This window comes from Sinocyclocheilus anshuiensis, unplaced genomic scaffold (assembly GCF_001515605.1).
Source record: "Sinocyclocheilus anshuiensis isolate Anshui unplaced genomic scaffold, SAMN03320099.WGS_v1.1 scaffold769, whole genome shotgun sequence".
NCBI lineage: Eukaryota > Metazoa > Chordata > Actinopteri > Cypriniformes > Cyprinidae > Sinocyclocheilus > Sinocyclocheilus anshuiensis.
In genome coordinates, this window is record NW_015539878.1 from 285,332 (window position 1) to 307,192 (window position 21,861).

The 21,861-nt window shown below is 37.8% G+C and overlaps 4 protein-coding genes across 9 annotated transcripts in view; 3 read left to right on the top strand and 1 right to left on the bottom strand.

Annotated features, from left to right (window-relative positions):
• Positions 1-2,424: 2,424 nt before the first annotated feature.
• Positions 2,425-4,565, top strand: fosab (v-fos FBJ murine osteosarcoma viral oncogene homolog Ab). Its single transcript, XM_016481913.1, has 4 exons — positions 2,425-2,675; positions 2,910-3,125; positions 3,240-3,347; positions 3,450-4,565. The coding sequence occupies exons 1-4, from the start codon at positions 2,571-2,573 to the stop codon at positions 4,062-4,064; spliced, it is 1,044 nt and encodes a 347-aa protein (XP_016337399.1). The 5' UTR covers positions 2,425-2,570; the 3' UTR covers positions 4,065-4,565.
• A 3,709-nt stretch (positions 4,566-8,274) lies between these two features.
• LOC107685358 (transmembrane protein Tmp21-like) lies at positions 8,275-11,369 on the top strand. Its single transcript, XM_016481916.1, has 5 exons — positions 8,275-8,531; positions 9,058-9,178; positions 9,350-9,423; positions 9,962-10,088; positions 10,188-11,369. Exons 1-5 carry the CDS (start codon positions 8,346-8,348, stop codon positions 10,307-10,309), a joined length of 630 nt encoding a protein of 209 aa, XP_016337402.1. The 5' UTR covers positions 8,275-8,345; the 3' UTR covers positions 10,310-11,369.
• A 722-nt stretch (positions 11,370-12,091) lies between these two features.
• eif2b2 (eukaryotic translation initiation factor 2B, subunit 2 beta) lies at positions 12,092-17,572 on the top strand. 2 transcript variants are annotated; one of them, XM_016481926.1, is made up of 9 exons: positions 12,115-12,167; positions 12,214-12,400; positions 12,890-13,010; positions 13,962-14,113; positions 14,217-14,380; positions 15,160-15,255; positions 16,146-16,283; positions 16,396-16,462; positions 17,383-17,572. In XM_016481926.1, the coding sequence occupies exons 2-9, from the start codon at positions 12,229-12,231 to the stop codon at positions 17,550-17,552; spliced, it is 1,080 nt and encodes a 359-aa protein (XP_016337412.1). In that variant the 5' UTR covers positions 12,115-12,167; positions 12,214-12,228; the 3' UTR covers positions 17,553-17,572. The 2 variants fall into 2 exon arrangements, with proteins under 2 accessions (XP_016337411.1, XP_016337412.1); XM_016481925.1 differs by having other exon boundaries at positions 12,092-12,400.
• A 78-nt stretch (positions 17,573-17,650) lies between these two features.
• The window catches only part of LOC107685361 (zinc finger CCCH domain-containing protein 14-like), a 14,213-nt gene continuing 10,002 nt past the window's right edge, over positions 17,651-21,861 (bottom strand). For all 5 annotated transcript variants that reach the window (XM_016481920.1, XM_016481922.1, XM_016481921.1 and 2 more), the window contains exons 13-17: positions 20,802-20,943; positions 18,495-18,631; positions 18,337-18,413; positions 17,958-18,064; positions 17,651-17,863 (exon numbers count right to left, since the gene is read on the bottom strand). In XM_016481920.1, coding sequence (XP_016337406.1) covers positions 17,860-17,863; positions 17,958-18,064; positions 18,337-18,413; positions 18,495-18,631; positions 20,802-20,943 — 467 coding nt within the window. In that variant the 3' untranslated portion in view covers positions 17,651-17,859. The remainder of the gene's footprint in view (positions 17,864-17,957; positions 18,065-18,336; positions 18,414-18,494; positions 18,632-20,801; positions 20,944-21,861) is intronic.

A 21,861-nucleotide genomic window follows, 5' to 3' on the forward strand; every position in this document is an offset into this window, starting at 1 on the left:
TATTCTGTCTATCGTGTTAAGGATTTGCACAAAAACCCAAAGGCTTTATGCGTTAATTCTCACTCGGACTGGTAGAAAACGCCGTTGTTCTTCTCCATAACCTGTGTGAAAATCTCTATTCATAGCTCAGATGAGGTAATCCTGCTTTCACACGAGGGCGTGTGAGTGGGGCCTCCCTTCTGTCCACAGTACAAGTGTTTCCCGGCAGATCCGCCTCTGGTTTCTGATCTGTGATTCTCATAAAGGGAAAAGGGCCGCATGCAGGGTCATTCCGCAAAACCAACACGTATTACCAAAATAAAATGATTTTAATCAAATTAAAAATATTTGTAAATTATTATTTAATCAAATTATTATTTAAAAAAATATTGTCTATATTTGAAAAATTTATATAAATTATATTTTTTATATATTTGTTTGTTCCTTCTCCACGAGGAAGCCATTATTGGCCTGTTCTTCTTCATACCTAAAAACATGATGTCACAGTGACATTATCATCTTTTCAGGATATGAATTCCTCAAGTGCATTTGTGTGTTTTCTTTTTTTAGCACATCTATTATTACACATGTTAGATAAAAGATAATGAATGATACTTTTGAATAATAATGTACTTGAGACATGTTAAGTCCCATCAATAAATCTTGCTAATAAAGCAACACACAGTGAGCTCACATCAACACAAACTAATCATTTTAGGTACATTTAATATTTATTGTTTCTAGTTTTCACAAGGTGATCAAAAATAATCACAGGTTCGGTTACCATGATTTTGCACAGTGAACAATTGATTATTAGTAACTGGATAAGTGTAAAGATTAAATTCTATTTCTAAAAACGCACTGTGGTCTCATGACCATGAGCACAAGGCCAGCAATGGCTAAATAAATTATAAAACTGTCAGCCTGCTTAAAGGCATGATTATAGCCTATCCCAGCATTTTAAACATTCAGCTGAGATTGACTATACAATGTAATTTATTTTTAACACTATTATTCTTTTATGACAGAATGTTTAAAATTCTGCTTTAAAAAAAAATCACATTTTCAAAATGGAAAAGGTCTCTGTGCAATGACCTATAGGAGCAGTTGCAGTAAACAGTTATTGTCAGTAACTAATAGCTAAGTCCAGTATCTCAGACACATTTTCCTGTTCAATTAAAAAATAAGGGATGACAGTGACATTTCTAATGAAATAAAGGTTGCTATTTTTATTTGTAGTTTTTAAAGTACTTTAGAGTGGACACAATCATTGCATTGTTTATTCAATAGTGAGAACAGACTTTGAAAGGCGAAACTTCAGAGTTCATTTGCAGAGGCTCGGTTTGCAGTGACGTCAGTGGGAGGGGCGTCGCTTAGACAACGCGGAAGATCAAACAAACAAACAGAACACAGAAGTGGAGCAGTAAAATATGACATCACATGGGAACGCTGATAGAGCTGTTTTCGTTTGTTAATCAATAACAGAACTACCTGCTTCTTTCATGTTTACCCGTAGCTAATGGCGGAAAGTGAATGTCCAAAATATATCCAAACAGACATTGTTGCTTAAATAAATAAATAAATACAAATATGACTAAATATATATTTTTAGTTAATTTATATTTTATTGATATAGGCCTAAATTATTCACATAGCCTAGAATTTGAACAATTTAGAAATCTTAAATCATGTGATTATTTGTTTGGTCCAGTGACGCGATACTCACAGCTAAGAAACCAACTCAGCGTTTTATTACAAAGGAATCCCTCATTAAACGCGTGAAGGCAGCTCAGACTGTATTACTGCGTGTTTGTATGTTACTCTTCCGACACGCCTTTTATTGCGCAAAGGCACGAACACAGCCCGAGGCCATCCATGTTCTGTGCTTCGCAGAAAGTATGAAATCTACGAACATGAAGTGCTAGGTAAACATAGCTTGAAGCATTTGAAGTTTGGATTAAGTGGTTTTTCATTACATTATATGAGTTTAATGTAATTACACTAACTGCATTTATACAATGTAATAATACGGTAATGCTAAAACTGCATAATTGATTATTGCTGTAAATATAGTAGTTGAAACAATGAAGCCTTCTCGAAGTATCTTTGCATAATGCTTTACACTGCACAGAGTGTTTCCCATCAGCACTCCGCCTCTTCAGGATGTTTTCCATATAAGGTAAATGACGTCGTGGGATACCCTGCTATGGAACGTCATGTATTCCACTCCGTTTTCATTCAGAATATTAATCTACGAACGTTTTTACAAACATTTTGTTATGTACTAAGCTTAAACGTTTGCATTAGGTGTGTATTGGTTATGTATCCAGCAAAATGCGTTCCCGACGACGTGTTTTCGGAGGTTTCTATGCAAACACTGGCAGCGAGTCGCCCCGCCCTCCCTTTGACGTCAGTCAACAGACTCCTATATAAGCTCCGCGAGCGCTGTGGCTCAGCAGTCAAACTTTGGATACCGACAGAAAGAACAACAGCAGACGAGCAGGAAGCTAGCAGACCGAGGCTTTTGAAACCTTTCTAACTTTCTGGATATATTAGCGCTGGATAGCTCTTGCTTCTCGACTGTGGACAGGATGATGTTTACCAGCCTTAACGCCGACTGTGACGCGTCTTCCCGGTGCAGCTCGGCGTCGCTGAGCGGCGAGAGCGTCGCGTATTACCCGCTCAACCAGACTCAGGTATTTAAGACAATTATTAGTATTAATTTAAAATGAGTTTATTTATTGTAGCTAAAGTGTTCAAATTATATTATGAGTAGCCTAGTAATCATTTAAATGTGTAATGCATAGGTTAATAATAAGTAATAAACATTATAATTTAAAATTAAGCGTTATTCATAAGTAACATATAAAATATATTTTAATAATTACAATATCTGGCATATATTAAATGATTTCTTATGTGCATTTCAGGAGTTCACAGACCTGAGTGTCTCAAGTGCCTCTTTCGTGCCGACCGTCACCGCGATCTCCTCATGCCCAGACCTGCAGTGGATGGTTCAGCCCATGATTTCATCCGTGGCGCCCTCCAACGGCGGAGCTCGATCTTACAACCCAAACCCTTACCCTAAAATGAGGGTCACTGGAACCAAGTCCCCAAACTCCAACAAGAGAGCCAGAGTTGAGCAGGTAAACAATGCACTGAGTTTGTTTTTAACGATTGATCATCCAGTGCACCTACTGTATCCGTTTATTAGTTTACACGGTTCAGAAAGTAAAATCTCCACGTTATCGCTTCCACAGCTTTCTCCAGAGGAGGAAGAGAAGAAAAAAGTCCGTCGTGAACGGAATAAGTTGGCTGCCGCAAAATGCCGCAACCGAAGGCAAGAGCTCACCGATACGCTGCAAGCTGTAAGTATATCGCAGATCTTTGAGAAGATGCTTCGTATAGCATACTATGTAAGTTAATGTTTAGTGTCTATCAATCTAACAGCATTTGTTTTTCTAAAACAGGAAACTGATGAACTTGAGGACGAGAAATCCGCTCTTCAAAACGACATCGCCAACCTGCTCAAAGAGAAAGCGAGGTTAGAGTTCATCCTCGCCGCACACAAACCCATCTGCAAGATCCCTTCCAGCTCCGTCTCCCCCATCCCCTCCGCTTCGGTTCCTGAGATCTACAGCGTCACTACCTCAGTGGTCTCCACCGCAAACGCACCGGTTACGACTTTTTCCAGCAGCTCGCTGTTCTCCAGCACGGCCTCCACCGACAGCTTCAGCTCCACGGTGAATATCTCAGACCTGGAGCCCACCCTGGAGGAGTCTCTGGAGCTCTTGGCCAAAGCCGAGCTGGAAACGGCTCGCTCGGTCCCCGACGTGGACCTGTCTAGCTCTCTGTATGCTCAAGACTGGGAGCCGCTCTACACGCCCGCTAACAACGACCTGGAGCCCCTTTGCACGCCCGTCATCACCTGCACCCCGGCCTGCACCACCTATACGTCTTCCTTTATGTTCACCTACCCAGAAAACGACGTCTTCCCCAGCTGTGGGCCTGTGCACCGGCGGGGCAGCAGCAGCAACGACCAGTCATCAGACTCCTTGAGCTCCCCAACCCTCCTCACTCTTTGAGAATTCACTAGAGACGCTTAGAATTTCTATTTCTGACCCACAACTTGATATAATCTGGTATTGCAGGCTATGGAACTGACTCTGTCAAGCAATCGTTATTGCTTCCTATATTTATCTGAACCATACATGCCTGCCAAATGTAGCAAGATAAGCATGGATTAACTGATTTCGCATTAATGATCTAGTTAAGTTAAACTAATAATAGTGTTTTTTTTTTTTTTTTAAGTTTACTTGGTGCTAGATTTGAATTGTTGTATTAGTGTGTTCTGAGCAATAGAGAACTGCTATGTTTTGCCTTTACGGTTGATTTCTGAATGTGTGAATTTTATTTACTCAAATGTTTGCTGCCTAACCATTGCATTAAATGGTCTAACGTCCAAGTATGAAGTTTTCTGTGAAAACGTAGTCTGTTTAATTTATGGGATTTTTATTTTTGTACTGAAATGTGAACTTGCGAACTGTTTGCAAAACTAGAAACAATAAATATTAAATGTACCTAAAATGATTTGTTTGTGTTGACGTGAGCTCACTGTGTGTTGTGTTATTAGCAAGATTTATTGATGGGACTTAACATGTCTCAAGTACATCATTATTCAAAAGTATCATTCATTATCTTTTTTTTTTTAATGAAGTTTTAGTAAGCAAGGATGCATTAAGTGATCAGAAGTGACACTAAAGACATTTATAACTTACAAATTTTAGATCGTAATATATCATTGTACAGTTTGTTTTTTTTTTAAACTGAAGTTTGATTTTTGATCAAATAAATGCTGTCTCGGTGAGACTTATGAAAAAAAAAAAAAAAGAAAAGATATATAGTTAAGGCAGACTACTAAGTTTTCAGGTTTTCATGGTCATGTTTTGGCCTGAGAATGAACTATATGATTCAAACCACACCTTAACGATGGATGAGGCATTAAAATTTCCTATTAATGTTCAAACCATGATTCTGTGTGTTTTGATGTTTGATCACACGTACTTATAAACACCAAATCGTGGAACTGTGCAAATCCTAAATGTGTCAACATTCATCTAAACCAATAACCAGAGCCCTTGCAATTGGTTTGCATTATTTTATCTATAATATATTGCTGCCCTACGAAAATACAGCGGAAATTATGTTGTTCATGTGCGTAAGAGACTGTGACGCAACCACGCCATTACGCTTGGGTCACTTCTAGTGATGGGAAGTCCGGTTCTTTTCCGCGAACCGGTTCTTTCGGACAGTTCGTTTAAATGAACCGGTTAAAAAAAACGGTTAATCGGTTCTTTTACGCCCTAACGTAATGACGTCATTCACGATGACGTAATGATATCAAGTCTATCGTCCCGGGCCGGGATGAAAATACACATTCAAATATATAAAGTTAGTATTCATAATCCAGTCAGTTAAAACATCATAATCATGATCTGAAAAGTTTACAATTAAGTTTTGCAACTAAGCACCCAAATACAGTAACAGGCAGTAATGTGCATACGAGGATTTAAGTCTTGAAGATATAAAATAAATAAATTAGTTGTCATCAGCGCAGAAACCATAATGCGGCCAATGAGGCGTCTAGGTATTTATATGTCTATGACTTCCTTCCCCTTTCATGCTTATCGCGGTTGCACACTTAACAACAAGTGACTCTTGAACCTTAAGAACGTGAAGATCTTCCTTTTTTATGCTGACTTACTGTTAAATTCAGGCAGTGGCTATTAAAATGATAAAAATGAAGAACTGAAAGATACTGACAAAACAAAATGCAATCCCAAAAGGCTGAATAAAATGTTAAGCATTGCATTTATAAAGGAAAAGCTCAAAACTACCGATTTGTATCTCTAACAGCAGACACAGCCAGTCAGGGAGATATTGGCCCTGACGTGAAATCACGTAGTATGTAATAATTACCTGTCTATTAATACAATTGGCAGACCCCAGAGAGAGGCAGAGACAGAAATAGCAGGTGCGCTGCCTTCACCATCAGCATCAACAGCAGTAAAATTAGCACACGGTGACGCTGACCTGCGTCGATGCAGCAGTGCAGGGGAGGAAACAGACAGGCAACGTATGCTGGAGAGCAGAGGAAAAAAAGCTGGAGAAAAGGGAAAAAAAGGCAGAGAGAATCCAGGCTAAAGATAATGCACTGCTCCCTCACTGATAAGAGACACACAGTTGGATCGCCGCCATTTTCTACATCAACTGGTGGATAATTACCAAACTAAGGCACGAGAAGAGTGACCGATTATTTAGATGAAAACACATTCATAAAAGCTAATATAGGGTTACTACTGGATATTGATAGTTGGCAGATGTCACACTAATTTTACACCGGACAACCTTTCACCCAGTGATCGAAGGCAGTAATAAATATGAGCAGCTGTCTGTATATAATCACATGACGCCACACATGATCTAAAGTCCACAAAGACTTCAATGTAAAAAAATAAATAAAAATCCTTTAATTTTTATAGAAAAAAGACATGAATATGCCCGAAAATACAGTAAAAATAGATCAAATTTACAGCACAGTCTGTAAGTGCTTCAGTTTGAAATTGTAATTTACAAAAATAATTACATTTTAAACCAGTAAATCAAGGCCACACTGCTAATAAAAATCTGTTTCAACATGTACTGACAACCACCATAATAACAAAAGAGAAAGCACAATGAAAAACTAAAGTTCCACAAGCTGAGGTAAATCAAAAATTGTATTTTTAATTTACGCAAATCATTTAATTCAGATTGGGACTTCGGAGCGTATATCGTGAATCTTTTGATTTAGATCGGGACTTTGGACTATGTGACATCATGGCTCAACTTCAATTTTGTGAAGCTACAAGAATACTTTTTGTGCACAAAGAAAACAAAAAATAACATAATTTATTCAACAATTCTTCTCCCCGAGTTACCGTCTTCCACCATTTTGGAGAGTACCACGGCGCATGTGCGCGCTTTCCCCAGAACGTAATCAACGTAATCAGCGTTGTTTACGTTCAGCATGCACATGTTTTCTCCACAACGTAAACAACGCTGATTACGGTGATTTATTCTCGCAGCTTCCCAAAATTGAAGTTGAGCCACTGATGTCACATGGACTGTTTTACCGATGTCCTTGCTACGTTTCTGGGACTGGGAACACTGCAGTTGCACAGGGCCGTCACTAGGAATTCTGGGCCCTGTGCACTGAATTTGCTATGAGGCCCCTCAAAATCACGTTCAGGGCCCCTGTTACTCTGTTCCACTATTACCCCCTGTCCGACGCCCCTGCAGTTGCATTGCTTTCCATGGGAGCATGGGAGGGTCAAAGAGCTCTCAGATTTAATCACAAATATCTTAATTTGTATTCCGAAGATGAACAAATGTCTTACGGGTTTGGAACGACATGAGGGTGAGTAATTAATGACAGAATATTCATTTTTGGGTGAACTAACCCTTTAAAGCACTGTATTAAAGTAATCTCCAAAACCAAAACAGGTCTGACTTCTTATTTGGTCTGATCCTGACCAAATCTCCTCAAAGTTGACTGAGCAGGTTGATAATATGGCGAAACCTCTCACAAGGAGACCAAAAATATAGTACAAAATAATATGAAAATATAAATATGAAGTATTTGTACCTTGATGAGGGCACTTTTCTAACCAGAATACACACAGTGTTTGTTCATTTATTCATATACATCAACTGAATTCATTAATGGGAAGGAAATTAAATGTAAAAATGTATGGCTGTTACCTATTAAATAAATAAATAAATACAAAAGTAGTTGTTAATAATGTACGGCTTCAATATCATAGCACTTAAAAATAAAATCTTCAGTCACAGTGCATGTTTTCAACGTTGATTATTTGAGTCTTTTCCCATTAAAAAACACTTAATTCAACATTCAAAAACTCACAGCTACAAGCCACTACAGTATCTGCCAAGGCTTTAAATATATCTGCATATTTACCTTAATTAGAATAGAATAGAATAGGTGTTACAAATATACACAAAAACGAACTTATTTTGCCCCCACAAACTGAATACATGTTGCATTTAATCACTTAATAGGATTATTTTGCCCTAAGTCATGGTAAATTTCGGACCTTGCTTCAGAATGCATAAAATGTCTCAAAAAGTAAAAGAATAAAACATTTTTGTACATGTGGGAGGTCTGCGCCACTCCCTGCGTCTCCACGAGCAGGCGCTCTAGAGAACCGCAGAGACAGTGCGGAATCTGCGCATGCGCGGAGTCAGAGCGCAGGCGCAGTGCGCAGCTCGATCCGGGCCTGCAGTAGTGGAGCGATCAGCTCGTCATGGCGCGGTTTCGTGTGCTCTCGCTCTCGCTCTCACTGTTGTTTGTGGTTCAGTCGGTCGTGTCGATCTCATTCTACCTGCCGGTGCGCAGCAGAAAGTGTCTACGGGAGGAGATCCATAAAGACGTGCTCGTTACCGGAGAATACGAGATCATCGAGCAGCCAAACACGAAAACCAACCTGAAGGTGACGTCACGCCACGCATCTACCGGATTAACGATTTAAATATCCGCACAAACAGTCGTTACAGTTGTATTCAACAGTTACTTTACGTTTGATTAGAGTTTTTAGTTAATTCGTGATGATTGTAGCGGTTCGGTGAGTTTAAACACAAGGCCTTATGTTAGTGCTACATGGCGCTTCCTGGTTGGCTGGTGATTTAATGATTCATACTTCGTTTTTAATAACATTCAGCTGGTTAAATAAATCAAATGAGTTGTGTAAATGACCCTATGCCTTTATTTAGAAACACAAAGCGTGTGTGAGTGTAGTTTGTGTTTTTCCCCGTGTCTCATTCACTCGAGTTGTAACACGTCAGTCTTACTACAGAGAAGGTGTATATGGATTAACATAATTAAACGCTACTAATCAGTGTGGCATAAAATATTAATTGAATTATAATATTTTTGGCCTTCCTTGTAATAAACATAGCTGTTTGGCATGTTTGTCTGTTAGGCTTTAACTGAATATCCAATGTCGTGACCCTTGTTAGATCACAGACTCCTCTGGACACATCCTTTATGTGAAAGAAGATGCAACCAAAGGCAAGTTTGCCTTCACCACAGAGGACTATGACATGTTTGAGGTGTGCTTCGAGAGCAAGTCACCTATGGGTGAGTGTCTGACACATCTGCAGACTTTCTGATAGCACCTTTGCTGACATATGTTAAGCTAAAGGTGATATTATGATGGTATGACGATACAAATCGATTCTAAATCAGCACCGATATACTTAATGAATTCTGAATTTGTTCATTTGATTTGTAATTTTTTCTTCCATTTAGGAACTGGAAGAGTTCCTGACCAACAGATCAACTTGGACATGAAGCATGGTGTTGAGGCCAAAAATTATGAAGAGGTTTGTTTGCATTGATTTCTCATGCTCAGCAGTTTTCAAAAGTAGTTTATTATATGCTCACCAAGGCTGCATTCATCTGATTAAAAATACAATAAAAAAATGAAATATTTTGTAAAATATTATTACCATTTAAAACAACTATTCTATATGCATATAATTTGTGATGCAAAGATTTTTCTGCATCATTACGCCAATCTTCAGTGTCACCTGATCCTCCAGAAATCATTATAATATTCTGATTTGCTGCACAAGAAACATTTGTTTTCAATGTTTCAATTTTAATGTTTTTGTAGAACACATGATACATTTTTCCAGGTTTCTTGATGACTTAAAGAAAAAAGAAAGAAAAATATTTACTGGAGTTATAAGTCTTTTATAATAGTCTAAATGCCTGTACTGTCATTTTTAATCGATTTCTGACCCCAGACTTTTGAACAGTAGTGTACATTGCTTTTGGAGATCATCTACACCTACTGTTTCAGGCAGAATTGTAGCTTTGATTGTTTAGTCAGTCTGAAGTTATTCTTCGCTTGTTCAGATTGCCAAGGTTGAAAAACTGAAGCCACTGGAAGTAGAACTCCGTCGGCTGGAAGATCTTTCAGAATCTGTTGTCAATGACTTTGCCTACATGAAGAAGAGAGAGGAGGAGATGAGAGATACTAACGGTAAGAACCAACAAAACTTCCCACTGAAGTTTAATTCCAGCGTAAACGTGACTGGTAAACGAATCAACATGAGCGCTGACGTTCTGTCGTGTTTTGCAGAGTCCACCAACACACGCGTGCTGTACTTCAGCATCTTCTCCATGTGCTGTCTGATCGGTCTGGCCACGTGGCAGGTCTTCTACCTGCGCCGCTTCTTCAAGGCCAAGAAGCTCATTGAGTAAAATCTGCCTGTAAATTCAGGGACCCAGAACTTCTTCCTGACATCAGAACCTCCGGCCCCTGACATTTTGCTTTGCCTCTGCGATTTATTCCAGTCGCTGTGGGTGACCTGAAGTTTATCGGGAGTGGACGTGTATCAGGGAATCCTCTGGGAACGATTGATGCTTGGCGGCCAAATTGTCTTTCAGCGTGTGTACATTTTTGATACAAGCTTGTTCAGTATAATTTGGAAAAAAAACACCCAGTTTTTTTTTTTTTGCTTTATTTTTTTGTATTTATACTAAATGACAGCACAAGCCCCTATAACTGATAAAAGATATGCTCCTGTGAGAGAAACTTTGTGGTCGTTGAATGTGTGTGTGTGTTAAATACTGTAATCTGTTCCGCCTGTTATTTGGAAGGATAGAATGATTGTTTCACATGAACAGATTGTAGACTGATGTGTTTAGCTGTCTATATTATTTCTTTAAAGACTTATGTTTGGTAACGCAAAGCCATTTTATCAAAATGAAGTCCCACTCACTGCAGGTGAAGAGAGAGCAATCGCACATCAGAGCTTCAAGCTGTCATATATCATTCTGACTTTGAGAAATTTACTAATTTTAAGCAGTTTTATTTTGTGGGGCAGCATCTCTTTTTAGTTTGCTGCTTATGGGAAAGAGTGAGTTCATCTGTGATTAATTGTTGATTGATAGTTGTTAGTTTCTCCACAGACTGAATAAATGTTCAATCCAACAGAACTCCTGCAGTGGGCCTGAGGTTAAAGGTGCATAAATGCCATCGCTGCTCCATCAATTCTCTCAAAAGGATCTACCCGTATTAGACTTTGATTTTTCATTTTCTCTTCTTTTCAAATGCTTTTATGGAATAGTGGTTACACATGTCCTGGGTGGAAGGTTTGGATCAGATTAATTATTATTATTAGCTGCCAGTGGTTTTATTTTTTTGCTCCAGTGTTCAATAATTTTCAACGGCAGTGTTTTTGATTCTAATTAATTTTGGTGAAAGTGGATTTCGGAAATATAATTGGCTTGTCATTCAATAAAAATTGTTAGTAAAGTATTTTGAGTGTTTGTGAGTTATTAACAAAAGAAATTTGTCACAGCAACAAAGCAGAATGATTTAGTCATTATAATCAAAGAGAATATGAAAATCATAAATTTTAACAAGATAGAAAATATTTAAAGTTTGCATAATATTCTAAAAGGCTACTCAGTGGATAAATAAGTGAAAAAAACAATTACGTTTACATGCAGCGTTATTTTAATGAATATAATGAGGAATAACATTGTAAAAAAAAAAAAAGCACCTAAAATGATTTCTGAAGGATCATGTGACACTGAGGACTGGAGTAATGATGCTGAAAATTCAACTTCGCATCACAGGAATAAGTTACATTTTAAAATATATTGAAATAGAAATGAGTTATTTTTAATTGTTATAATATGTCAAAATATTACTCTTTTTACTGTATTTTTGACAGTGAGCGTAAGCATTAGAGAGGACTTCTTTCTGAATCATTAAAAAATCTTACCAACCATGAACTGTAGCATTGCATTCATTAACCAGCATGCTTTATATAGCCATAGCAGCAGCGCATATATTAAAATGTTAGATAATATACAGTGCATTTTGCAAAATATTTAAATAGGCTACTTCGTGCGTTTTACATGCAGCAATTTGTTTCGTATAATCTATTCAATAGCATTACAGAAAAGACTTGAGCGAGTGTTGATATGGATGGACGGTTGGTGGGGCTGTTATAACACAGTCCCGATCGCCGATAAATAACAGAAGAAGAGCAGGATTCATGACCCGGAGGAGGTTTCTGTCTGGTTCCGCGAGTGTTCAAGCTTTCAGGAGACTGGACCAGCTAACCATACTCGCTCGGAATCAGCGCTTTACTGAGACACCAGTCAAAATGCCCGGCGCGGATAAAGAGACGGATCTGTCCGAGCGCATCGAGTCGTTTCTGTCCGAGCTGAAGCGCTGCGGCAGCGGGGCAGGATCCCTCCGGGGCTCCGCGGAAACTGCGCGAGAAACGACCGCTTTACTCCGCAGAATCACCGCGCAGGCCCGCTGGGGCAACGCCGGTGAGTAAGCACTCGAGATCGGATCAAAACCCGAGCGCTGTCCGCTGATCTCAATCAGTCTTGCTCGATACACGACTTCACTTACATCATTCTCTGCCTGACTGTTTAGTGGTGCATGTGCCTGTGGTTTACAGCAGAGCTTTTTAGTCTTTAATATTTCATATTCCTGAGGGACCCCATTCTAAATTTTAAATGTGGTTATATATTTGCTTGTAAAAAGATCCAGTTTATGCTGTGAAAAAATGAATGTCATAAATATGTAAAATATTATTCTAGGTAAAATAAAATATTCTAGTCACATTTTTTTCATTAGTTACATTTTTACTTACTGTAGTGTACTGTTATTTATATATATATATATATATATAATTTTTTAAAATGTATTAAATTTAATTTATTAAATAAATTTATTTTTTTAATTTATTTTTCAAAAAAGTTTGAAACCCTCTGGTTTACAGGATCTTGAAGTCTCTGGTGTGTTTTTTTCAGGTGAGCTGATGGAAATCATACGGAAGGAGGGCAGGCGGATGACGGCAGCACAGCCGTCTGAGACCACTGTTGGTAACATGGTCCGCAGGGTGCTGAAGATCATCCGAGAAGAATATGCCAGGTATCTGAAATCGACCTTATAACTTAATTCCCTCTTCCCTAACACTAATATACAAAACCTGAAGGAGCAAATAAAAACTGTATTTATTAGTATGTATTATATTTGGTACACCAGCTAATATTTTCTTTAAATATCACTCAGATATGTACAAAACCTACATCACATTATCAGTGGAGATTCCGGACTGTTGCCTTTGTAGTACAAACATGTAATATCTGGAAAGATACATGGCGGTTGTATCACCTATTTGTCTACTTGAGCTATTGGTGCTTGTTCCCCGATTCTGGCCGCTTGGCTACATTTATTTTTTATAAAAGTCGTCGGTACGGATTTCCCGGGAAACTACATACTCGCACATAACAACTGAACCGAAAAGAGCTTGCAAGCAAAAAGGGAAACCGACATTACCCATAATAAAACTCGGATCAACATAGTTTTGCATGAGCATCATATCTGCTGTTTACAAAATGTTTATGTTGGTTTACCATGATATCTCTAAACCATTTACTACTTAGGTCTATTTGCCTAGAAATAGTCTTTCCAAGTTATAATTTCCATCGTTATCTGATATAAATAGCAATAGATATTTTTAAAGTCTGCGTTGGCAATCTTTTGTAATGTTATTTTAAAACAACTTATTTTAACAAGTCAAAACAACAGCGGCATATAAGCTGCTTACCTGCTTATAAGACATGTATTGGATATCCACATCTTTCTTTCATTATTGGTCAAGTTTTGATGATATTAGTGAAATTTGCTCTGATAAAGCGATCACTTATCATGATCCCAGCGCGCGCCTCAAGCCATCAGATTCCAAAAGTTTAAAAAGTTAAATAGTTAAGCTTTAAGGTTAAAAAAGATGAATATCAACATACTGGTTTGTGAACATGATAGTGAGTGAATAATAACAGAATTAACATTTTTAGATGCACAATCTGAATCTCTCCTCAGGTCCAGAGGCAGCAGTGAAGAGACGGATCAACAGGAATCTCTGCACAAGCTGCTGACGTCTGGAGGCTCCAGCGAAGACAACTTCAGACAGCACTTCGCTCATCTCAAAGCCAACGTCATTGAAGCCATCAACGAACTGCTGACAGAACTGGGTGAGAATCCAGAGATGCCTTCATCCAGCATACTGATCATCAGATGTCACAAAGAGCCTGAGAGATTTTGTCTTTTATATATTCTTGTAAATGTGATTTTTAGAGGGCACCACAGACAACATCTCCATGCAGGCGCTGGAACACATTCACTCTAATGAAGTCATCATGACCATCGGCCGCTCCAGAACAGTGGAAGCTTTCCTGAAAGACGCGGCGCGGAAACGCAAATTTCACGTCATCGTTGCAGAGTGTGCGCCCTTCTGTCAAGTGAGTACATATTTGCTTCCATTATATTTTACTAAAGCGGCTCTCGAAAACACATCTCATTACTGGCAAATAATAAAACGGGCAGCCAAAAATTAATAACACTGTCATGTTTAAGCATGTAGTGACACAAAGGCATGTTTAACCATTATGTACTATTATTGAAATTATGATAACATTATAATTATTCCTTTTTGTAAATAATAATAGTATTTTATAACATTTTAACATTATTAATAATATTTTATTAAGAAATGCATAGATTCATAATAAAAAAATGAATAATAAATTCTAATTATTTAACGTTTAACATTACTATATTGTATTTAATAGATAATACTTAAAACTTTTACTGTTGTAATAAAAAATACAATTGACCAACATTTCATTCATTTTTTATCATTATTAATGAATACATCATAGATTTTACTATTTCATTTTTAATAATAATAATAATTAACTACAAATAATTATACTATAAAATTAAATAAACAATTTAATATGAATGTTTATCATTATTAATAAATAAATATTTTACTATTCAATTTTTATAATCAATATTTAAATACAAATATTAAATAGTATTATCTAAATAATTATTATTTCTATTTCTACTGTATTTATATTATTAGTACTATTTTTATATCAATGTTTTAAGAGTTTAACTTCATATTGGTTTTGCTTTTTAAGCAAGTGTAATAAGTGGTGTTGTAAATCGAGGTTCTTCATAGTAACTTGACTAAACTCAAACTTTTTTTGTTTTCTCTTTTTTTGTCCGTCAGGGGCATGAAATGGCCACAAGTCTTTGCAAAGAGGACATTGAGACAACGGTTATCCCAGACGCGGCCATTTTCGCTGTGATGTCAAGAGTCAACAAGGTGAAATAATGAATCGATGCTTAATGCATTTATTTAAAGGGGTCCTATTATGCTTTTTCACTTTTTTAAACTTTAGTTAGTCTGTAATGTTGCTGTTTGAGCATAAAAAAGATCTGCAAAGTTACAAAGCTCAAAGTCCACTTCAAAAGGAGATATTTTATTTAACAGAAATCACTTTTCAAAAACTACAACGAACGACTCGTTTGGACTACAACGCATATTTTCCGGGATTTGTGATATCACAAATATCGACGAATGGGACGAGACCTGGTTGAGCTGCACTAGAGAAGGCAACGAGTGTTATCACTATGTCGGAGACATGCTAGCTTTCTCAAGGCAGACGAACTTCGAGTGGTTACAATCATCCGGGTTTAAATCGCACACAAATTTATTTGATTTTGACGCAGTATTTACACTGAAGCTCGCAGGCGGCTATGGTAAGGGGCATGATATTTCCCAACCAGGCACTGAGTGCTGCCAATCACAACACACACTGGCCCAGCTAACCAATCACAGCACATGGCCAGCTAACCGATCACAGCGCACACTGGCCCAGCTAACCGATCACAGCACACGCTGGCCCAGCTAACCGATCACAGCACATTTCGTATTTCAGAAGGTGGGCCTTCATTTGATACAGGAACTATTCAAGCCATTCATGCCAGACTGGGGAGAGAGGTGTTGTAATAATGTAAAATATGTGAAAAATGTTTTTCCAACAACCTAGTATGAGAGCCTCTTGTAGTAAACCCCCAAAACAAAATCAAGACTTTGTAAAAGAGCATAATAGGACCCCTTTAATTTTTCAGCTAGATTAATTATCCAGAATCGCACAACTGGAAATGGTGTGCGATAAATACCTGACTGAATCACTTGCATGTGTTGTTCAGGTGATCATCGGCACACAGACAGTTCTGGCTAACGGGGGTCTGCGGGCGGTTAACGGCACACACACACTGGCTCTGGCTGCCAAACATCATTCGACTCCTCTCATCGTCTGCGCTCCCATGTTCAAGCTCTCGCCGCAGGTATCGGACACCCCGTACAATCACACTTACACGATATGGCAAAATTACAATCAGTAGATACGATCTTGTACATGCTGTTTTTGAGGTTTCATTTGCATCTTTCTTGTTGTAGTTTCCTAATGAGGAGGACACGTTTCATAAATTTGTTTCACCACATGAAGTGCTTCCCTTTACTGAAGGTAACGTCACGCAGCAACATTTTACTCCTTTTAGCACCCTCAAAACTGAAAGTCAGTAAGAAGTTTAGAAAAAAACTTAAAGGAATATCTCACCCAAAAATGAAAATTTGCTTTAGTTACTCACCCTCAGGCCATCTAAGATGTAGATGAGTTTGTTTCTTTATCAGAACAGATTTGGAGAAATGTAGCATTCTACGGCTGGCCAGTAACGAAAGCACAATGTAAAACATGTTTCACTTTTATTCAAACCTGTGACGTGTATCCATAGAATGTCATTAAAGGAATACTTTACCCCTAAAAAATAAAATTTGCTGAAAATTTGCTCACCTTCGGGCCATCCAAGATGTAGATGTGTTTGTTTATTCATCAGAACAGATTGGGAGAAATTTAGCATTGCATCACTCGCTCAGCAATGGATCCTCTGCAGTGAATGGGTGCCATCAGAGTGAGAGTCCAAACAGCTGATAAAAACATGACAAGTAATCCACACCACTATAATCCATTAACATATTGTGAAAAACTGTCTTGTGTAGTGAAAAGCTGGAAAATAAATATTATGGATAGAGGACTTATATTTTAGTTGGAAGCAACGTTATATGGAGTTAAAAATGTCTTGGATTTGTTTCTTATAAACAGGCAGCTTTTCACTTCACAAGATATTAATTGATGGACTGGAGTGGTGTGGATTATTGTAGTGTTTTTATCAGCTGTTTGGACTCTCATTCTGATGGCACCCATTCACTGCAGTTGATACAAATCTGTTCTGATGAATAAACTCTTCTGCATTGTTTATGGACAATCGGTAATTCTGTCAGTAATTCTACTTTACAAGAACTAGTTTTACTTTTTTGTATTAGTAGTAAAGTCATTTTGTTAAAATTGTGAGCAACATTTGTCATGAATGTGTTTTCTGTTTCCAGGCGAGATCTTGTCTAAGGTCAACGCTCACTGTCCGGTATTCGACTACGTTCCTCCAGAGCTCATCACACTGTTCATCTCAAACATCGGTGGAAACGCTCCGTCGTACATTTACCGTTTGATGAGTGAACTTTACCACCCTGAAGATCATGAACTGTATACTGGAAAATAAAGAAACTCTGACTCGCATGTTTGGCTTTCAAGATTCTGTGATTGTGAATTGAGTGAATATTTAAGCTATGTACAGAGTAAAGACAACATTTGTGTGTGTGTGTGTATTGTTGACGTTTAATACACCAAAGATATTCTGTAAATAGCTTACAGAAACTTGCAATTTATAAAACTCATAATTTGTTTTAAAAATTAGTCAAAAAAACTTAAGCACAACAAAATTGATCAGAATAATGCCAGAGACAAAAAGCTCTACATGCGCTGTAGAAACGCTGCAGCTCAGCCGTGATCATTCACTGGAGTGTTTCTCAACTGTGGGAAAAGAAACACAATTGCTCTTTACAGATATTTGATTCACAAGTACATTTCATAGGATTTGCTGCAGTAGTCTGTGAGTTTGTGGTACCTGCTCTGTGTTTTGGTCCATTTCAGAGCACTTCTGGGTGGCACTGCCACAGCTGGATGGTAGAAAGTACAGCCCGCTCGCTTACACTGAGCCGCAAATCTACACGGCTGCGAAAAACAAACAAAAGGAGGGACTTGAAACATGAAAAAAAAAGTTAAAATGCATAAAAATAGAGAAGATTCATAAAAGCTAAATTTGAAAAAACGTGCACAAGAGGAAGTAGACAGTTTTGACTTTATGTTGACTTGTCAAATGTTTAAATCAGAATTTTTGCTTTATTTGGGTTTTTATTTGACATTTCAGAGACTGTTGAAGGTCTTAAACTCCACATAAACACAACTGTATCCCTTAAAGTGAAACAGGCTGATGTAAGACTCACTTTGGGGTGGTAAAACGGACAGTCCGGCTTTTTACACTCTGGGAAGAAATGGCACACGGTGCTGGCTGGAGCCGGATCTGCAGGGTCAGAGGTCACAGGTTAAAGGTCAGCGGCCTTTTATAACACATTCCAATGTATTTCATCTTCATCTTGCACACCTGCTCTTGTAGGGTTGCTGTTGAGTCTGCGGCTGACGTGTGTGAATGAACAGTCCGCCTTGGAGCACTTGGCATCAAACTTACAGTTTGGATGAATGAACAGACACTTGTTGCCAAATTTACAGTTGGGAAACATTCTGCAACGGAACCAAAACAAGACATTTGCATAATATGCTTTACTATGCATGACTGTGAAAAGAAATGTCTCAAATTATTCATTTATTATTAATTACTCATTTCCAGCACCAATGATAATGACAGGAAGGAAAAACAGACTACAAAAAAGTTCTAAGATAACAAAAAGGAAAAACAAATAGTAAAATAAAAAAAATCAATAAACAGAGTAAAATAAAATAAAAAGAAAAAACACTGGTCAGTTGTTCACTGTTATAAGTTACAAAAAAAGAAAGTTGAATAATAAAATAAATATAATTCAACAAATAGAATTGAATGCAAAAATTAGAATAAAAAGAAAGCAGACTAGTCAATTGTTGATTGCTGTAAGTTGCAAAATAATAAAATAAAAAAATCAAATAGAATGAAAAGGAAAGCAGACTAGTCAGTTGTTGATTTAAGTTATGAAAAGGGAAAAATAAATGAAGTTAGTCAAAAAAAACAAAACAACAAGACTAGAATAGAATAAGAAAACAGACTAATTCGTTTGGGGTTTTTTTGTTAAAAAAAGGAAAATTAAATAAAATATATAAAAAAAAAAAAAAACTGAATAGAATAAATTAGAATAAAAATAATAAAAGCAAAAAAAAATAAAAAACCCAGTCAGTTGTTGGTTGACTGGTCCAACATGCTGTGTGTCGCGGGGTTTATACAGTCATGGTCAAAAGTTTTGGCAGAGACATAAATTGTGTTTTGCAAAGTTTGCTGCTTCAGTATTTGTAGATTATTTTTCCACGTCATATCATATAAGCATATCACAAGTTTTAAAGGCTTTTATTGGCAAAAAAATATAATGGGTCAATATTTACAGTGTTGACCCTTGTTCTTCATAACCTCTGCAATTCGCTCTAGCATGCTGGATATTAGCTTCTGGGCCAAATCCTGACTGATGGCGATCCATTCTTGCCTTATTAGTTCTCGGAGTTGATCACAATTTGTGGGCTTCTGCTTGTCCACTCGCCTTTTGAGGACTAACCACAGGTTTTATATGGGATTGAGAGCCGGGGAGTTTCCTAGCCATGGATCCAAAATTTCAGTGTAACGATCTTTGAGCCACTTCTTTATCACTCTTGCTTTGTGACATGGTGCTCCATCATGCTGGAAAATGCATGGATCATCACCAAATTGCTCATGGATCGTTGGAAGAAGTCGCTCTTGCAGGATGTTTTGATACCATTCTTTATTCATGGCAGTGTTTTTGGGCAGAATTATGAGAGAGCCCACTCCCTTGGAGGAAAAGCAACCCCACACATGGATGGTCTCAGGATGTTTCACTGTTGGCTCAACACAGGACTCATGGTAGCGTTCACCTTTTCTTCTCCGAACAATCGATTTTCCAGATGTCCATAACAGTCGGAAGAGAGCTTCATCAGAGAAAATAAGTTTGCACCAGTCTTCTGCTGTCCAGTCCTTGTACTTCCAGCAGAATTTCAGTCCGTCTTTGACGTTTTTCTTGGAGAGAAGTGGCTTCCTTGCTGCCTTTCTTGACACCAGGCCGTTGTCCAAAAGTGCGTGCAGATGCTCTCACAGCAACCTGCTGCCATTCCTGAGCAAGCTCTGCACTGCTGGTGACACGATTCCATAGCTGACTCCTCAGGAGGAGACGGTCCTGAATCACGTGCAATATTGGTAAGTGCATTTTCCTTGCATGTGAGGCCATTTTGATGCAAAGCGATGATAGCTGCACGTGTTTCTTTGGAGGCAAACATTGCTAACAAGAACACAATGATTGGAAGCACTTCTTCCCTTCTTTTATAGCAATCACTCTACTCTTACAATCTAACTAATATGATAGTGATTTCACCTGACTAGTACTCATTCATACTTTCACATGTGCTGCTGATATGATTGGTCAATTAATGTTAGCTGGTCATTTTGTGTCAGGATCAAAAAGCAGTGAAATTTTTTTAGTTTTTTTTGTGAAAAGTTCATTTTTTGGCCAATGAAGCGTTTAGCAATTATTTAAAAATTGTGTAGATCACTCTACACAATACTTTAGAAACAATGTGAATGAACACCACAACAGCTTAAGCAGCAAGCTTCGCAAAACACAAAATTGATGTCACTGCCAAAACTTCTGGCCATGACTGTAGTGCGAGTTTGTTTAGTCATGGGCTGGTAATATGTCCTCACTTGCACTGTGAGTTGGGGTGATGGTACAGACACTCATCTCCACTCTTGCACGCAGGCCAAAACTTGCAGCGTTCTGGAAGTTTCTGTCGTGTAGCCTGAACCGGCTCTATGTCCATGTCCTCGACCTCATCTAACTCTCTATCTGCAGGAGAAAGTCAGAATGAGGCTGAGCAGTGGAAATCAGAAAGCAATGTTCACAACAGCTATATGTAACGGGTTACATTTTCCAGAAAAATAACTAATATGGCTGCACGATATTGGAAAAAACTCACATTGCGATATTTTATTTTTCTGCGATATATATTGCGATATGAAAAAAAAAGAAATTACCACATGACTTGAATAGTTTATTTGGAAAAAAAAATGATCAATGATTGGGGTGATTTTGTAGGCGAGTAAATCAGCATAGGAAATAAACAAATTACAAGCATAGATAATAACAGAACAAAGATACAAATTAAATAAGCTGTGCTTTATATTTTTTACAGGTACGTCAGTATATATATATATTTATTGTTTTGGTGGTACAACTTACAAGTCCTCTAAAACATGAGGATCTTTGTCTTACCGCCAGTGTTTAGAAACTCAGTGCCGAGTCTGAGGTGAATGGCAGGTTTGGGTCCATTATTTTCAGGAAGGTCAGAGGTCGTATTGAACTCGTCCTCAGGCTCCATCTCCTCCTGATCTGTGCGGTTTGCTAACGGACTGGGAACTCCATCTAATGTCACGATGAACTTTGGACTCGCTGCTTCCACGACCTCTGCTCTCTCTCTGCAGAGGAACAGAATGAGATATGAGCATGTGACACTAAAGACTGGAGTAATGATGCTGAAAATTCAGCTTTGCATCTCAGAAATAAATTACATTTTGAAATCTATTCAAACAGAAAAGTTATTTTAAATAATATTTTACAATAATTCTGTTTTTACTGTATTTAAGTTTTTACTGTGATTTATCCAATTAATGCAGACTTGGTGAGCAGAAGAGACTTCTATCAAACATATTTAAAAAAAATCTTACCGACCCCAAACTTTTGCATGGCAGTTTATATGCATAAAAA

Coding starts and splice junctions, on each gene's coding strand:
- LOC107685358 (XM_016481916.1), top strand. CDS start 8,346: ATGGCGCGGTTTCGTGTGCTCTCGCTCTCGCTCTCACTGTTGTTTGTG. Junction 8,532..9,057: donor ACACGAAAACCAACCTGAAG/GTGACGTCACGC, acceptor GACCCTTGTTAG/ATCACAGACTCCTCTGGACA. Junction 9,424..9,961: donor AGGCCAAAAATTATGAAGAG/GTTTGTTTGCAT, acceptor TCGCTTGTTCAG/ATTGCCAAGGTTGAAAAACT.
- eif2b2 (XM_016481925.1), top strand. CDS start 12,118: ATGACCCGGAGGAGGTTTCTGTCTGGTTCCGCGAGTGTTCAAGCTTTC. Junction 14,114..14,216: donor CGAACTGCTGACAGAACTGG/GTGAGAATCCAG, acceptor TGTGATTTTTAG/AGGGCACCACAGACAACATC. Junction 15,256..16,145: donor TGATGTCAAGAGTCAACAAG/GTGAAATAATGA, acceptor TGTGTTGTTCAG/GTGATCATCGGCACACAGAC.
- fosab (XM_016481913.1), top strand. CDS start 2,571: ATGATGTTTACCAGCCTTAACGCCGACTGTGACGCGTCTTCCCGGTGC. Junction 2,676..2,909: donor ACCCGCTCAACCAGACTCAG/GTATTTAAGACA, acceptor TGTGCATTTCAG/GAGTTCACAGACCTGAGTGT. Junction 3,348..3,449: donor TCACCGATACGCTGCAAGCT/GTAAGTATATCG, acceptor TTTCTAAAACAG/GAAACTGATGAACTTGAGGA.